This window comes from Acomys minous, assembly GCF_964271855.1.
Source record: "Acomys minous genome assembly, chromosome: 18".
Taxonomy (NCBI): Eukaryota; Metazoa; Chordata; class Mammalia; order Rodentia; family Muridae; genus Acomys; species Acomys minous.
The window spans coordinates 20,571,709-20,587,875 of NC_140501.1; the positions used below are offsets into that span (position 1 = coordinate 20,571,709).

Below are 16,167 nucleotides of genomic sequence, written 5' to 3' on the forward strand. Positions count from 1 at the left end.
ATGGAGTTTGTCTTCTTACCTTAGTCAAAGCTTGGCCTAAAAGAGTCTCAAAGGCTTTCAGATTGAGGTACGGACCATTATAGTAGGGGCTATTTTGTGCTTTTCTTCCCAGCCAGTACAAAGTTATCAAAACCTAAATGGAAAGAACAAGATCAGTGGATTGGTACCCAGGTGCCGGGTCAAATGCAGGTAGATAAATTGCAGATCATAGTGCTTTACAGTTGAAAAGAAGGCTCTTAAATGCATGGCAAGGAATGTGGGCATTAGAAATATAATACTTCTTGATATGTTTTATTATTCCAAGATGGGTTCTCAGTTAAGAGGCAATCATGTGCTCTACCTTTGAAGAGGAGGAAAGTGGGAAGAGGAAAGTACAAGGGTGGAACTCAATCAGGGGAGGGCTTTCTCAGCATGCATGGAGCCCCAGGTTTCGTCCCCAGCATTGCATGTAACTGGGCCTGGTGGTGCACATCCGTACCCCCGCCCCACCCCCATTCACTTAGAAGATGGAGGCAAGGGGATCAGAAGGTCAAAGGTCATATGTGTACATGGGAAACTATGAGAACAGAGTGGACACCATGAGAAGCTGTCTCAAAAAGACAGGGCAGCATAACCTACAAGTAAAACTGTGGAGTGGTGAGGCAGGGTATTTGGGGGACGGGCGGTGCGGGGGGGGGGACACAGACAGAAACAGAGAGAGAGAGAGAGACAGAGAGACAGAAAGAGACAGAGAGAAAGAGACAGAGAGACAGAGACAGAGAGAGACAGAGAAAAAGAGACACAGAGACAGAGACAGAGATGGACGGATGGATGGACAGACAGACGGACGGACATATAGACAGACAGACAGGCAAACAAGACAGACAGACAAAACAGAAATACAGAGAGAACACATGCTCACAGATGTGAAAAAAATACAGGAGAACTTGCAGACGTTTTTGTTTTGAGGCAGGGCCTTTCTGGTAGCTTGCTGCTCCACTCCCTGTCCGAACATGAGTTTCTGGGTGATTCTCCTGTCTCTGACTCCCGTCTCACCTTATGAGTACTATGAATATTTGCACACCACTGTATCCATCTTTTTTACACAGGTTCTGCGATCCAAACTCAGGCTACCAGGCTTGCACAACAAACTCTTATACCCACTGAGACACCTTCCTGGCTCACAACTGAAACTGTTTATGTCAATATTTTTTCAATAAAACTACACCTAAATGAACACCTAAAGTCAGTAATTGATGAGCGTATTTTTAAATAAAGTCATTGCTTTAAGATATTATAATTATAGAATATTAGGATATTCTATAATTATAGAATATTAAGGGCATGGTGCCAGCCTATACTGAATACTTACATAGAGTTCTTAAGCAGTCAGTGGTTTTTTTTTCTTATAATTTTTTCAGATTACATCACGATTGTTATCCCCTCATTTGTATCTTCCCTTCCCCCTCCTCCCTTTTTGACTCTATTCCCCGCTCCCCAGACCTGTGACAGAAGGGGACCTCCTCCCTCACGATATGATCACAGCCTATCAGGTCCCATCCTGACAGCCTGCTTCCCCTTCCTCTGAGTGCCATCAGGCCTCCCAACCACGGGGAACTGGTCCAATAGGGGGCACCAGAGTTAATGTCAGAGCCAGTCCCTGCTCTCCCCGACAACTGTCCATTGACTAGATCTGAATAGGGGGGTCTAGGTTTACTGCCTCAAGACCCAGCTATTCCACTCCTTGGCATATACCTGAAAGATGCTCCATCACACAACAAGAACATTTGCTCAACTATGTTCATAGCAGCCTTATTTGTAATAGCCAGAATCTAGAAACAACCTAGATGTGCCTCAGTTGAAGAATGGATAAAGAAACTATGGTACATTTACAACAGTATCTTCCTTTAATGGGTAATTTGATCATCTCTGGCTTGCTCTCCTAAAACTTTTGAACTGAGTTTGGTGTTGCCAGGTTAGAATATAACAACTAGCCCCTGAAACCTAATCTTCCCTCTTATGCCAGTGTCAGCTCTGTGCAAAGTCTAACGATGCATTATACTACAAACACTTAGACTAGAACTAGTTGGATTCTAGGGAAAATTTAATTAGAAAAGATGGCACTGTGTAATCTTAGATCCATTATGATTTTACAGAACATAAAGAAAAAGCTATTTATAGCACCCCATTAAATACAGCTTACATTTTTCAGTCTCCTGTCAGTCTCTTCTTGTCTGTAAAGAAAAAGAACATACCGATTAAATACTATCCATGAACCTTAAATTATTAACTATAACTAAAATTCACTTCCATTATAAAGTTCAAGCAGTGTTAGAATCACCTTGTCTGTTCAGAAATCTTAGAGCACATAGCACAAAAATTTTCCCACAGACATTTATTTAAATATTACAGTAAATTTCCTATGAAAAGAAATCATTTGCTCTTTTTCTTGTCTTATCCATGACAGTCTGTGGAGTTATTCAATTTTCATTAAATAGTGTTTAAACGCAATCTGAGGGCTTTAAAGCAGAAATCAACATGTGCGTGTAACAGGAAAACTGGGAGACCCATACAACCAAGGGTGAAATCCAAGCAATCAGCTTTGTATCAAGGTTTGCCTCCACTGTCCATAGGTTCATCACCCAAGAAAATCTTCAGCAAAGTAGCTAAAATCCTGGGCCTCCATATTCCAGTTTTTTAAAATGGGCCGTGAACCAGGTGTGGAATCTGATGCTTTTAACACCATCATCAGAGAGGCAGAGCTGCAGGTCTAACGAGTTCTGGCCAAGACTATCTAGTGATACCCTGTCTCAAAAAAAAAAAAAAAAAAAAAAAAAAAAAAAAAAAAGCCATGAACTGTGACCTGAACAGTCGGAATTCTATTAGAGGGATGCAGGACATTTTTGTTGGCCTGTTAAAGATTGTGATGTTTATGAGAAAGCCAAAAGAAAACAGATACCACATCTGTGTTGAATAGACTTAATGATGTATAACAGAAATGGGGGGGGCTCCCTCAAGTACCAAAGTACATATTTTCCATCATTAACAACACAGGACATCAGGGAGAACCACTCTGCAGAGGCCTGAGCTAGGATGCATCTAACATAGCCTATCAGCACAGAAAAAAAATATATGCACATGCATTTGCTGTCAACATGTACATGGAATATATCCCATTTATCGAGCAGGCTCTGTCTGTAGCAAGCACTAATTCATACAGAGAAAAAGAAAACTGAGGTGAGAGTGAATACAGAGATGAGGGGTGAATTCAGCTTTGCAAGTCCCTACAACTATTCCTTTGCACGGAGCAAACACAACACAACACGAACTAAATATGCAGCTCCAACCAAGAAAAAACATTAATAGGAAAATCCGCCAGCCCTCACATGCTGGTAGAAACATTTGGTACAGTTACACTCTGATCCTGCTTGGTTGCGTATACACAAACTATATATACCCAGAGTCCACAACCCAGTAACTCCATTTCCAGGTGTATGCTTAAGAACAGTATTTTCAATCTGTTTTGCAGACATCATACACAGCAGACTGTCTAGTGTCCTTATGGAATACGTACACGGTGAAGCCCTAGATGCCAATGCGATTGAACAGCCTGCAACTTTATTCTATGGTATGGATCAGTCTCACAAGCAATGGAAGAAGAAGAGTACAGATAGTATGGATATGTTAATATAATGGTAGTCAAACATGCAAAAAAAAAAAAAAAACATCTGCTTCCAGACTGAAGACCATGATTGGTACCCTTGGAACAGAGAATGAGAGAGACAGTGGCAGAGAGCAAGGCTTCTTCAATGCTGAGAGTTTGAATTTTGATCCAGAAACTGTCTACCTAACTGTGTTTACTTTCCAAGGAATCTTTGACCTGCAAATTAACCACTTTATGGGTCTTTCTTTTTTTCTTTTTAACGTGGGTTCTGGGATCAAGTTCCCATGCTTGCAGGGCAAGCACTGTGTCAAGTGAGCCCTTGGGAGTTGGTCTTTGAGTTATGCAATACATATATCTTTCTGTTTGTGTACTATACTTCAGAAAACTAATATGGAGAAATTTCACAGCTGCAGTGCCCATATTACAACGTATCTCTTAGATTAAGAGAAAACTGTCCTATAAAAATGAATAGAATTCTGTTTTGGAAATTGTAAGTGGGGAATATCATTAGAAGCTGTTGTGAACTCACAGCTCATTGTTTTAATGATGACCAGCATACTGCTTCAAGTAGTAAATTATGCAAAGTCCAAAAGTCCATAAATGATTGGTCTCACAGATGTATGGGTCTCAAAGTTACCCCACTTTATCATAAGCAAACTTGAGCACCAGGAATCATAGAGGCCTCTTGAAGCCCTGCCTCCTTTCAATAGCTTGCAATAAAGATTTCCAGTCCATCTGCCTCGGACTTTTTATAACGATAAGTAATCTTTGGAAATACAAGGCAAGGCTATTCTGGGACAGATCCAACAGCAGTGACCTCGCATGTTTGCCCTTCACTTTACATTCCTTTCTAAGTATGAGCATTTACAACGCGCTCCGGAACACAAAGACACACAGGCCAGCCAAATTAGTTTCCTATCACCGACACACGTAATGCCAGGAATTCACATGGCCAAAGATTGCTGGAGTAGAGTTCACGCTGAACACACACACCCCAGTGTGTGAAGTCAGGAAGCAGACAGCTCCTGGGCTTGGGTGGCCACAAGGCACACCCCTAAGACCTTTTAAATGAACAAGTGGAGGGAGGAAGTTCAGGCTACCAAGCCGAGTGACCACACAAGCCAGAACTGAAAGTAAAGTTGGCTTGAGATGAGGGACTCCACCACCAGGCAAGTGTGTCCAAAGTTAACATGGCGTGATGCCACGTTGAGAGAGGGAGCATTTTAGAAATGGACGTGGGGTCCTGTGGGCTCTGTTTATTTGGACCATTTACTTTCAGGGTTTTTCTATTGATAAACTAGAGACAATGTCCCCTATTTTAACAGATGAGAGCAAATATGCAAAATATGAACTCTACGTTGATCAGAGGGCCAGTCCTCAAACTGGGGCCCAGGGAGGGAAGGCCTTCTTCACTCTACTTTTCCCATGAAAGTCTCCTAGTGAAGTTGTGTGTTGGACTCTGACATTTACGTTACAAGTAGCTTAACACAACACTCCCTAGCTTCATCTTGGCCCCTCCTTATCTTATATTTATGATGTATATCTTATACTTATCTTGTATTTACAATCATGTCTTATAGATCTTCAGCCTGGATTTGTTTGTTTTTGTGGTGCTGAGAACCAAACCGAGAGCTTCATGGTAGGCAAGTACTCTACCAGTGAGCTCCATCCTCTAGCCCTGCCCTAAGTATATGAATAGTTCTAGGTACTGTTGCTCACTGCTGTCTCGAGTACACAAATAAAGGGTCTGCTTACTTTGGAAGTGCATTAAAATATTTTATATGATCAGCATAATGCAAGATACACAAATGCTCTCATTTATTAATGCATTTATCTGACTTTGAAAAGGCAAGTTGGCAAGAAGAGACCTAAAACAAACACCTCGAAGACTCTTAATATTCATATGCTGTTGAAAAAGAATTAAATTACATTAGCTTACTTTTAACATCTATCCAATTTGACTCAAATTCCACAGCTACTCACAGTTAGGAATTGGGGGTACATATACCAATTCTGAGGCCACAGGAGGACATTGGGTGTCTTTCTCTATGATTCTCCACCTCCTCGTCTGGAGACTGGGTCTCTAACTGAACAAAATCTCACTGTTGGGCCACACCTCCCTACTCCAATGCTGGGGTTACAGGCACAAGCAGCCATGCTCAGCCTTTCTCTTGGGTGCAGGGATTTCAAACTTGGCTCCCTGTTCTCAACAGAGCAACCTAAACCATATCCCCAACCTCCAGATTTTCTCTAACACTACAGTAAAATACAAATTTGTAAAACCATGGGTCAAAAAAGAGACAGATAAAAACAGGCCAACTTATGCATGGTGGTATTTGAAAACAAAACAAAACAAAAACAACTCAAAGACTTCATACTTATGTAAAACAACAACAACAACCAAAACAAAACAAAAAACCAAATGTACTGCAAATAGGATAAAGTGATTATATTCAGATAATATATAAAAATGGCTATCTTGAGTATATGGATAGCCTGTAGACCATGCCCTAACTTTAGATACCACATTTAATATTCACAAAATAGCAAGTAGAGCTAACTAATCCATTGTGTTAATTTAATAGCTCTGGCAATTCCTTTGCTGCCTGACAAAGAATTAGGCCCATTGCAAACCTTCAAACTGTGCCATCTGTGGGCTTACAGTGTGGTCATCAGCAGACCCTAACAGCTCTGTAGTATATGCAGAACTTGGGAACTATAAAACTTGGTCCTTTCTTTACTATTTAAAAAAAATTTTTAAAGCACTGGTCTTAATCACAAAGTAGATTTTAATCAGAGAACCAGGAAAGTAAAAGTTCCCCCAGATCTCTAACTCTGCTGGACAACTGTGACGTGGGGTCCTTCCATGAGGAGCCAGCTTGGCCCATAAGACACTTCTTGGGTCCAGTCTGTGTATGTCTTGACTTCCCCTTAATCATCTGCAAGAAATTGGTCTTATGAACTCACTGCCTCAAATCCTGGCCTGTAAAACAAGAGCCTAGCCTCCCTGGGTGTCAGTGAGATTAAAACTGTTTAACCCAGGCCAAGCAAGGAAATGAAACTCTTCGTGATGGTCCCTAATTATCATTATCTTTATCTAATCAACTCAACTATTGAGCTAGGGGTAGTAGCTAGAAGCTAGTCACCATTTTCCCTTACATAAATGTTCTCCTCTCTCTGTCCCATGAGCAGAAACATTTGAATGAAACATAACTTCCAACACTCTTTCACATTACGCTTTCACATTATACTTTTTCTGACCTCTTAATATGGATAACTTCAAGTGAGATCAGAAATTACTTGTAGAAGAAGGTCAGAACAAAGCTGAGGCACCCAGTATAGTCATCATCCACATGTAGTCACTGGTACCAAGGCAGCCCTCTCCACTCATCCTTGGACTACCAGAGCCTGTCAGGGCCAAATGTCCTTTAAATTTTCTAATATCCTCATCATTGGGTGGTGGAAATGTCTATACAGCCAAAACACAACCAAAAAACAAACCACTTTCATCATAGCTGATAGCAGTTTGGGAAGAAAATGTTAAAGGCAGGGACGGTGATTTGCCAGTGTGTGTCAGCCAGTAGCGCTCCGCTGCTCCATCCAATGAGGCTCTGAAAATCAAGGAGTTAACTCTGGGCCCACTCGCTGCACCCACCACCTCGCCTCACCTGCTCGCTTCAGGGACTGGGGAAAACTGGAGCCACACCAGCACGTGGTTTAACAGAGAATTACTCACAGGGCTGGCAAAGGCATCGTGTGTGTGTGTGTGTGTGTGTGTGTGTGTGTGTGTGTGTGTGTGTGTGTGTGTGTGTGTGTTACCTCCGCTCACAGAGCCAGCCCAGCTGATCAAGGGCCAAGAGACTGGAGGGAATTTTCCTCACTAGTCAGGCCGCACAGCACTTCCCACTTGTTCTGATTTCCTCCATGACTCAGAACTCAGTTTTCCCTCCAGACACTACCCAGTCCCTGATCTCCCCTTGTTTTGACCCAACATCATAACTCCCTAAGACATGACTCTTCCATCCTCCAATACCATCTCTTCTCCCCAAGTTCTCATCCTCCGTTATCAAAGCCAATCTCAGTTACAACCAAATGTAGCTCGGACTGTACCATTCCAGAGGAAAATTTGCAGCCAAAGAATCATGCTGGAAAAATTCACCTCAGGTATCCCAACGCAGAAGCTTAACACAATGAAAAGTCTGGCCTAGGGCCAATAAGACAGCTCAGCAGGTAGGCGGACTTATTGCCCATACTGACTTCCATCCCTGGAGCCCACATGGTGGAAGAAGAGGACCAGCTCCCATCAGTTTTCTTCCAACCTCCGTAACTTCAATATGGTATACAAAGGCCCTTCCCCACCTAATAAATAGATGGAAGATGATAGATAGATAGATAGATAGATAGATAGATGATAGACAGATAGATGAGAGAGAAACAGAAAGAGAGAGAGACAGAGAGAAACACAGAGAGAGAGAGAGAGAGAGAGAGAGAGAGAGAGAGAGAGAGAGGATAATTTTTAGAATTCTGGCCCCACCTCAAATCCAGGCCTCCTCTGTGAAAACACAAAGTACCTCTGAATTCTTGAAATTCCCCTAGGAATTCAAGCACAGTCACACACCGGGTCAGTCTCCTCCCTGCTACCAGAATAAGTTTCCTTGGCTCCCTCTGCTCACAGGACAACTGGAGCAGATCAAATGACTATGTCCCCAGGGTACTTCCCACAGCAAAGCCAGGAAGCTTCCTGGAGACCCAGCCCAGCCTGGCCCTGCCCTGGGTGCCACCAGCTGACCTGGGCGTTGCCTTTTGGGAAACTATGCTGATATCAGAGAAACAGACCTCCCTAGATGCTTGGTCCTTCTCCAAACCACCAAACAATCTTTACTTTCCAACTGTTGCTTCCACCAGTGGACACCTGTTCACAACTCTTTTAAAAAAAAAGAAATTAGTAAAAAGGAAACCAGAAATGAGGTCCTGAATGCTGATTTTCATGTGAGGCCAAAAGAAGAAAAAGGGTACGGACAGTATCTGATTTAAGTCTGCTAGATATATGTGGCGTGAGAGTGGAGGAAAGTGGGGGTGGGGAGACAGCAGGGACAACACAAAGCAGATGTCCTTCTAATGGAAGGACAGCTGTGCCTTCATCTGCTGTTGATAGGACCCAACCCAGACTCACTCATTTATAAGTACATGTCTCACAGTTCTGGAGGCTTGGAAGTCCAAGGTAAGGAGATCCACATCTGGATACAGAAAGTAAGGAAGAAAGGGTAGAGAAAAAGAAAAGGACCAAACAAATTCTTCCATTGGGAACCACTTTTCTCACCCACCCATCAGTGACTGCATTAACCCAGTCATTCAGCAGAGTGAGGCCGTGTCACCTTAAGCATCCTACCCCCAAAACTACTGCACTGAGGATACGTTCTAACATTTGGGGGGGACACATTCAAACCATGGTAAATAACATCATTTTTGCTCTGTGTGTGTGTGTGTGTGTGTGTGTGTGTGTGTGTGTAAGTGTATAAGTGTATGTGTTGTGTGTGTGAATGTGCACATGTATGAGTGGTGTGTATGTGTATTTGTGTAGTATGAGAGACACGATATATGTGTCTATCTATGTGTATATACACATATGTATGTGTGTAATATATGGGGGTGTCATACACACACAAGTGGATTTACATAACATGTATATAAATGTGTGTATGTGTGTATGCATGTATGTGCATATGTGTGTACTCATTATATATGTATTGCTTTTGTTTATATGAGTGCAATATATCTATGCTATATATGTGTTTGTATATATATTTTGTGTATACATGTATGCTTATGTGGGCTGTGTATGTTATATGTACTATATATATATATATATATGGGTTGTATGTGTGTATTAAAATGTATGCTTGCATGAACATGTATATGTTTTATGTATGCATGTGCATGGTATGTGTAAATGGTACATGCTTATAAGTGCAGGAACATGTAGAGTCCAGAGCAAGACGCTAAGTGCCTTCTTCAATAGCTCTGCCTTACTACCGTGAGATAAGGTCTCTCACTGCCCAAAGCTGAGCTTTTCTTCCAGGATCGGCTTGTCTCTGCCCCTCACTATTTGGGTTAGAGAATGTGCAGCCATGCCTAGCTTTTCACCTGGGTGCTAGAGCTTCACACTCAGATCCTCACGCTTGGACACCACGTGATCAATATCCCCTTCCCAACATCAGTGCTGCATCTGCCACAAGGCAGCCTGTCTACACAGGGGAGGGAAACCTAGGGGTTCTGATCAATGCTGGAACACTAAAGGACTAAGAAACAGTGGTAAGAAAATCCCCAACACTACTGTCTCCAAAGAAAGGGGCCCTTTCCATTCCAAATGCCAGAACCCAATCAGGCACCTAGGAATCTATGGGTTTGCAGCTCCATTTCTATTAATAGAAGCTCTACTAATGGAAGCCCATCCATCCATCCCATCATTTAAAATAGAACAAACACTGGCACCTTCCCCTGCGTCAAATGGAAGTGAGAACAAAAGACGATGGAGATGAATTCTTAGAACACTCCACTCCTTCTTTCCCTCTCTCAAAACAGCACTGCAGGAAAGCAGCTCGAACCTCCTTTCTTCCCTCCCACCTTCCAGCTATAAATGAAGCTGCCTCCCCGCTGACAGCTTCCAGTGATGCGGGAGGTCTGGGACTCAGGGGCTTAGTTCTGCCATCTCCACAGAACACAGCTCTATCTGCTTAGTGTGGAACCACAGGAGCAACACCAGGAACATACCCCCACCCCTGGAGAAAATCAGCGAGCATGAATACATAGCCTAATATCTACACTCACCTATGTGAGGGGGGAAAACTCTTGGAAATTCAACAGTTTTTGCCCTAGCAACATAATGCTAATTCCAATCATGGGTGACTAAGTACCTTCATTTTAAAATAGCTTATTAAATTTCACATCCCTCCCACATCGTATAAAACAGTTCTATTTAAAGGGGAAGGAAAAAAAAAGCAAGCATTCAAAGGACCCTAACACACAGTGTCACTTAACACAAATGAAGAATGCCATTTCAGGAGCTAAGAGGTGGGTTTGGTCCAAATTCTCTGAACCAAAGATCAGGTTAATTTTTCTACATTATAAGCTTTTGACGATATAAAGCCATGTTCACAGTTGAGACTGAATACCATCAAATGACAAACAGCAGTAGAAGGCAGTATAACTACTGAGCAGAGACTGAGAACAATTGTGTATGATCTGTTTATTAAACACAGTTAGGACACTCAATTGTATAAACGGCTCAGAGAAAACAGAAGGGCTGTCACCCAAAGAAACTCACCCACCCACCATCTTTTCTCCTGTACCCAACAATGCAAGGTAGCTACAGCAGCAGAGAGAGAGAGAGGGTTTGCGGTTAGATGTGATGGTCACGGCATTTGTAAGGTAAAGCCAAAACACAGGTAACAGTTGAGTAAGATACTAAAAGAGAGAGCTCTACAGTGGGGGCTTCATACAGTTGCCAGAATAGAGCAAAATAGTAAGTTCTATGACTGAATGGCATCACCTGAAAAACAAGTATTCGCAGAGGAGAGAACCAAGGACTAACTAAGGGTTAAGAAGCGGGAAAACAGGCCAGGTAACCTAGGAATGACTACCCAGAGTGAGTGGTGGTTCCTGCAGCAAAAGCTAACAAGGAGTTACAGACTCTCTCCATGATGTTCCTGAGAGAGCTAGATGAGAGGCCTGAGTAGTAACTGGGTGCATTCGTATCCATCCATCGTATCTTACCCACAGCTCCCAAACAGTTACTAAATCCCCAATAGCACTTCCCCAGCCAAGGGAAATGTCAGGGGCCAAATACTCACAGCAATGGAAACCTTATCAAACCATTCATTGTTACAAAATGCATCGTGCTAGAATGCTGGACCACAGCTCTGTAGGGTGTGCATCTCTCTAGACTTGAACCCATGCTCAAAGCCAAATCTAGAATATGGTTGGAAGTCTACCATAATACAACCAATACAAGTCGTCTAATCGGGAGGCTTATGCTAATTGGACAGCAGTCATGTGCCAACTGACACACTTTCGCTCAATGATTGTGTCATGGAAAAAGTAACTAGCATCATCATAACAAGACTTCAGGGCAAAAAAGAAAAAAAAGGAAAGGAAAAAAAGGAAATTAGAAATGTACTATGTACTTTGTTGTCTTCATGAGTATGTACAAAATTAAAATTTTAAGAAACTATGAACCAAGTGAGGTATTTCCCTTATAGTTTGAATTTTTCACTGTTTAAACTTTTTGGCATCTTTAAGGCTGTTGCTATTACTGAGCCATTTTCCAGCTATGATCTTTTGACACGGAATTGGAACCACATCCTTACTAAGCATTTTTATATTGTTCCGTATTACTATCTCATTTAACCTACTTCAAGCTGATGATTTAGAAATTAACACCCAGACTCTAAAAGTTAAAGAAACTTTTCCAAGTTTGAACAACTATTAAATCGTGATGAGAATCCCAGACAGCCTCAAGACCCTCCCTCGGTTGTTGCAAATGCCGTTAACTGTAGCCTTTTAAAATAATAATAAAAAGCATTTACTTCTTAATCCTGGGGTGGGGGGGGGTAACTCTCTTTACCATATACTAAAATATTGCTATCTATACTTTATCAAAATAATGTGTTCAGAGCCCATTGAGGTCAACAACAATTTCCTTCCTGAATCTATCTTCAAAACAGATAATTGGACACTAGCCCAACATGGATGGCCTCTGATAGTCTTCCCTCAGCAGGGGATCAGGACGGATGCTAAGACTTGCTATTGGGACTCCAGGTGAGAGTGGTATGGGAGAATGGGGAAATAGAAGGACCCAGAGGGTCCAGGCACCCTCCAAGAAGACCATCAATGCTGGAGGATCTGGACCCAGAGGGACCTGCACAAACTACTGTAACCCAGGACAATGCAGGCAGTAAACCTAGACCCGCTATTCAGATCTAGCCAAAGGAGAGTGCATTCTCCACAGTTGAGTGGAGAGTGGACATTGACTCTGACATGAACTCTTGTGCCCCCTGTTTGACCACTTCCCCTTTGTAGGGAGATTTGGTGGCACTCAGAGGAAGGGGAAGCAGGCTACCAGATGAGACCTGATAGACTGTGATTATATGGTAGGGGAGGAGGTCCCGTTCTGTCACAAGACTAGGGGAGTGGAATAGAGTGAAAGAGGGAAGGAGGGGGGAACAGGAAGATACATGTGAGGGGATATCAAGTGGGATGTAATCTGAATAAATTATTTAAAAAATTAAAAAAAAACCATAAAAGATAGAAGCCCCCTAAAAGACACTTTCCATTATGCTAGCTGAAGTTTCCACTGATGGAAAGTTCCCAAAGGTCTTCTCAAGACTCTTAAGTAAATAAAATAGCATGATTAATAATCATCCAAGAGAAAATGTAACTTTGAAGCATTTCCTGCCTCTTAGTGCTGCCAGGCCCTAAGTGCGGACTCTCAGGAGGAGAGTGGACAACTGTAAAAAGGAAAGAGAAATTGGGATGTAGCTCTATGCAAAAGTGCTTGGCTAGTAGGTATGCGGCAATCCATCCTCAGCATCACAGAGAATAAGAACGGTTATAAAAGTGTACATGGGTACATGGAGACACCACTTAGCTTCTTAAAGATAATTTTAATTTTATATTTTATAAAATTTTAATATATAACTAATATATATGTGGTATATTATATATAGTATAATATGTAATCTTTAACAAAAAAAGATACTTCTTTTCAGTCTGAAGAAATGGTAGGGAGCAATTGTTATCATGAGGAAGAGCTTAGGTGGAAAAAGAAGAAGAGAGGGAGGGAAGAAAGGAAGGAAGGAAGGAAGGAAGGAAGGAAGGAAGGAAGGAAGGAAGGAGAGACACACACAGGGCCAGAGGAGGGAAAAAAAGGAGAGAGGGAGAGAAGCTAATACATTTAGGTTGTGAAAAGTAAACAGTTATTTGAAGTGTTTGCTGTATGAATGAGGATTTCCTAGCTGATGTACACAAAAGCTCTCTATAAAGCATTAAGATGATATAAATCATTTTCTATAAGCTATTATACCATTACACCAATTCCTTAGTTGTAATTTTATATGTGTTGACTATGTTCTATGGGACATAAACCTTGTATAATCAAAATAACACATCCCAAACCATTCCTGTAACATGTTCTTAACTGTTTTTATTATTCAATAAACTAGTCTTCCTTGCCTACAAGCAAGACTTGTTTGAAAAGTTTGGCATCTCAGCCAAGGAGATGGCTCAGTAGGCCAATGTGCTTGCCATGCAAGACTGATGACCTGGGCCCTGTCCCCTCCCCGCAAAAAAAAAAAAAGCAGAATGCAGTGGCATTCATCTATAGTTTCTACACTGCTGTTGTGTATCAGGAGGCCTGGACAGAAGCTTGCCAGCATCCAGCCTAGAGTGCACAGCACAGCTGTAGAATAGAAGCCCCAGACACGACACAGTTGGGGGGCAAGAACTGACCTCTGACCCCAACAAATATATAAACAAAAATTGCAAGCCTCCCTTAAAATATCACCAGTCTTGAAGTTTTATGTAATAAGTCACCTCTGTGCTATGTGCCTATTGTTTGCAAGCTTCTTTTTAGTGCCTACAGGAATTAGCAGAAACTATATTTCCCACGATTTTACTTGTGCTTCAGATTAATCAGCATAATTATTTTAGACCAATGCGGGTTTCACAGCCTCAGTGGTACCAATATTATGAATCTCATGATTCTTTATGATACAGAAAATATCCTGTGCTATGTAGGATATGAAGCATCATTCTTACCTCCATCCCTTAGCTAAACGTCCCTCATTTCTAGACCATCAGAAATATGTCCAGACGGTATCAAAAGTTCCCTGGGGGCAAAGTTATCTGTGGATTTTTGATTTACAGAATTGAAGAACTCAACTAATTTCTCTAATCAAAAACAATATCCTAGGCATAGGGGTGGGGCTTCCTAGGGACTGAAGTTAACTAAAGGCTCATTTAATTACTGAAACTTGAAAAATATTAAATGCATGAGCAAGGCAAATAGCCGGGTAGGAATATACATGAGACACCTTAATGGAAAACATGCTGTCAGATCGAAGGACAAGACCCAGGGGCGAGAGAGATGGCACAGTGGTTACGAGCGCTTACTATTCTGGCAGGAGGACCAGGGTTCAGTTCCCAACACCCATACTGAGCAGCTCACTATCCTCCATTCTTGGGTTCCAATGGCTTCTTCTGGCTTCTGTAGACACCTGCATGCATGTGGTGCACATAAACTCAACCATGCTCACATACACACATATAAACGGAAATAAATTTTTAAGGGGATAGATATAAGAACCAGTTTTGTGCCTAGATCTCAACAGATACTCCTAAATATATTATGCACTAAAGCTGAATTATAGGTCAGGAGAGCTGGGCACTCGACACTGGAAACTTCATTAAAGCTTTCTTGACTCACATTTAAAGGCATAGGAAAATTAGTATTTGGTCTTCCATTTCTCAATTACAGTGATAGGGTGATACATTCCTAGAAAAACAAAGTCTAACCAACCTACATACACTTCCAATTAGTCCCTGATACACATATCCTAGATCCTATTTTGCATGTGCTCCACGATGGTTGTATATTTACTGTCAAATGACTGTATGTAAAATATATACTACATCTGAATAATCCATACCACATCACCACAGATAGTTCCTTCTTGAGGAAGAGACTCCATTATAACTATTTGTTCCTCGTCCTCAATTAAAAATTTGATAACTGGTAGAGTAAGGTGTTTGAGTAAGTAACGGAACCTCTCCCAGTTTATTATCAGTGCTTCCCATGGACTAAGCAAGCTCTTATGTTCTGATTTGTTTTTGACTCGCCCTCTTGCGCACTGACTATAAACAGCAACAAGCCCCCATCTCCATCCCAGCCCACTGCTGCCCCACCCCCAGTCACACAAACACCATTTCCTTTCCTAATCACAGGAATATCTACATGCCCTTTCCTCTGACACTCCTCCTCAACACAAGCAAGCTCCAGATGGGAAAGCATCTCTTCTTCATTTCATGTTGTATTGCACAAGGCAGGGACACCGTATATGCTTCTGCAGTGAGGAGGCTTAACATTTCACACACACAGAGAGAGAAAGACAGTCATGTCAGGAGCCCCTGTCCAGACACTACAGCCTCAGCTCAGCTTCCCCTTTGAGACTCATTACGCATAACAGGAACAATGTCACTGTTCTCCCTAAGCTCATCAATGGCTTTGTCATCTCTTGCCAAGTGTCATAAGAACCCTTTCCCCACGGGAAACTTAAATAAATCTCTACCCATTCCACCAAAGTCCAACTTAACCAGTGAGTTTATGAGGCTCACTTACAAAGCACAGGTGGGATAACCAAATGCTGCAGTCACCTTATCTCACCCTGGCACTGATGGGGACCTCCCCAACACACTTAACCCTTCACAGTCTGTATACTTAAGCAGCTCCTAAAACCATGAGGTGCGTG

At 42.0% G+C, this 16,167-nt stretch overlaps 1 protein-coding gene across 16 annotated transcripts in view; it reads right to left on the reverse strand.

Annotated features, from left to right (window-relative positions):
• LMO7 (LIM domain 7) overlaps positions 1–16,167 on the reverse strand; it is a 197,832-nt gene that overhangs the window by 58,590 nt on the left and 123,075 nt on the right. For all 16 annotated transcript variants that reach the window (XM_084768125.1, XM_084768127.1, XM_084768126.1 and 13 more), the window contains 2 exons: positions 2,183–2,213; positions 20–133 (listed from right to left, as the gene is read on the reverse strand). In XM_084768125.1, coding sequence (XP_084624251.1) covers positions 20–133; positions 2,183–2,213 — 145 coding nt within the window. The remainder of the gene's footprint in view (positions 1–19; positions 134–2,182; positions 2,214–16,167) is intronic.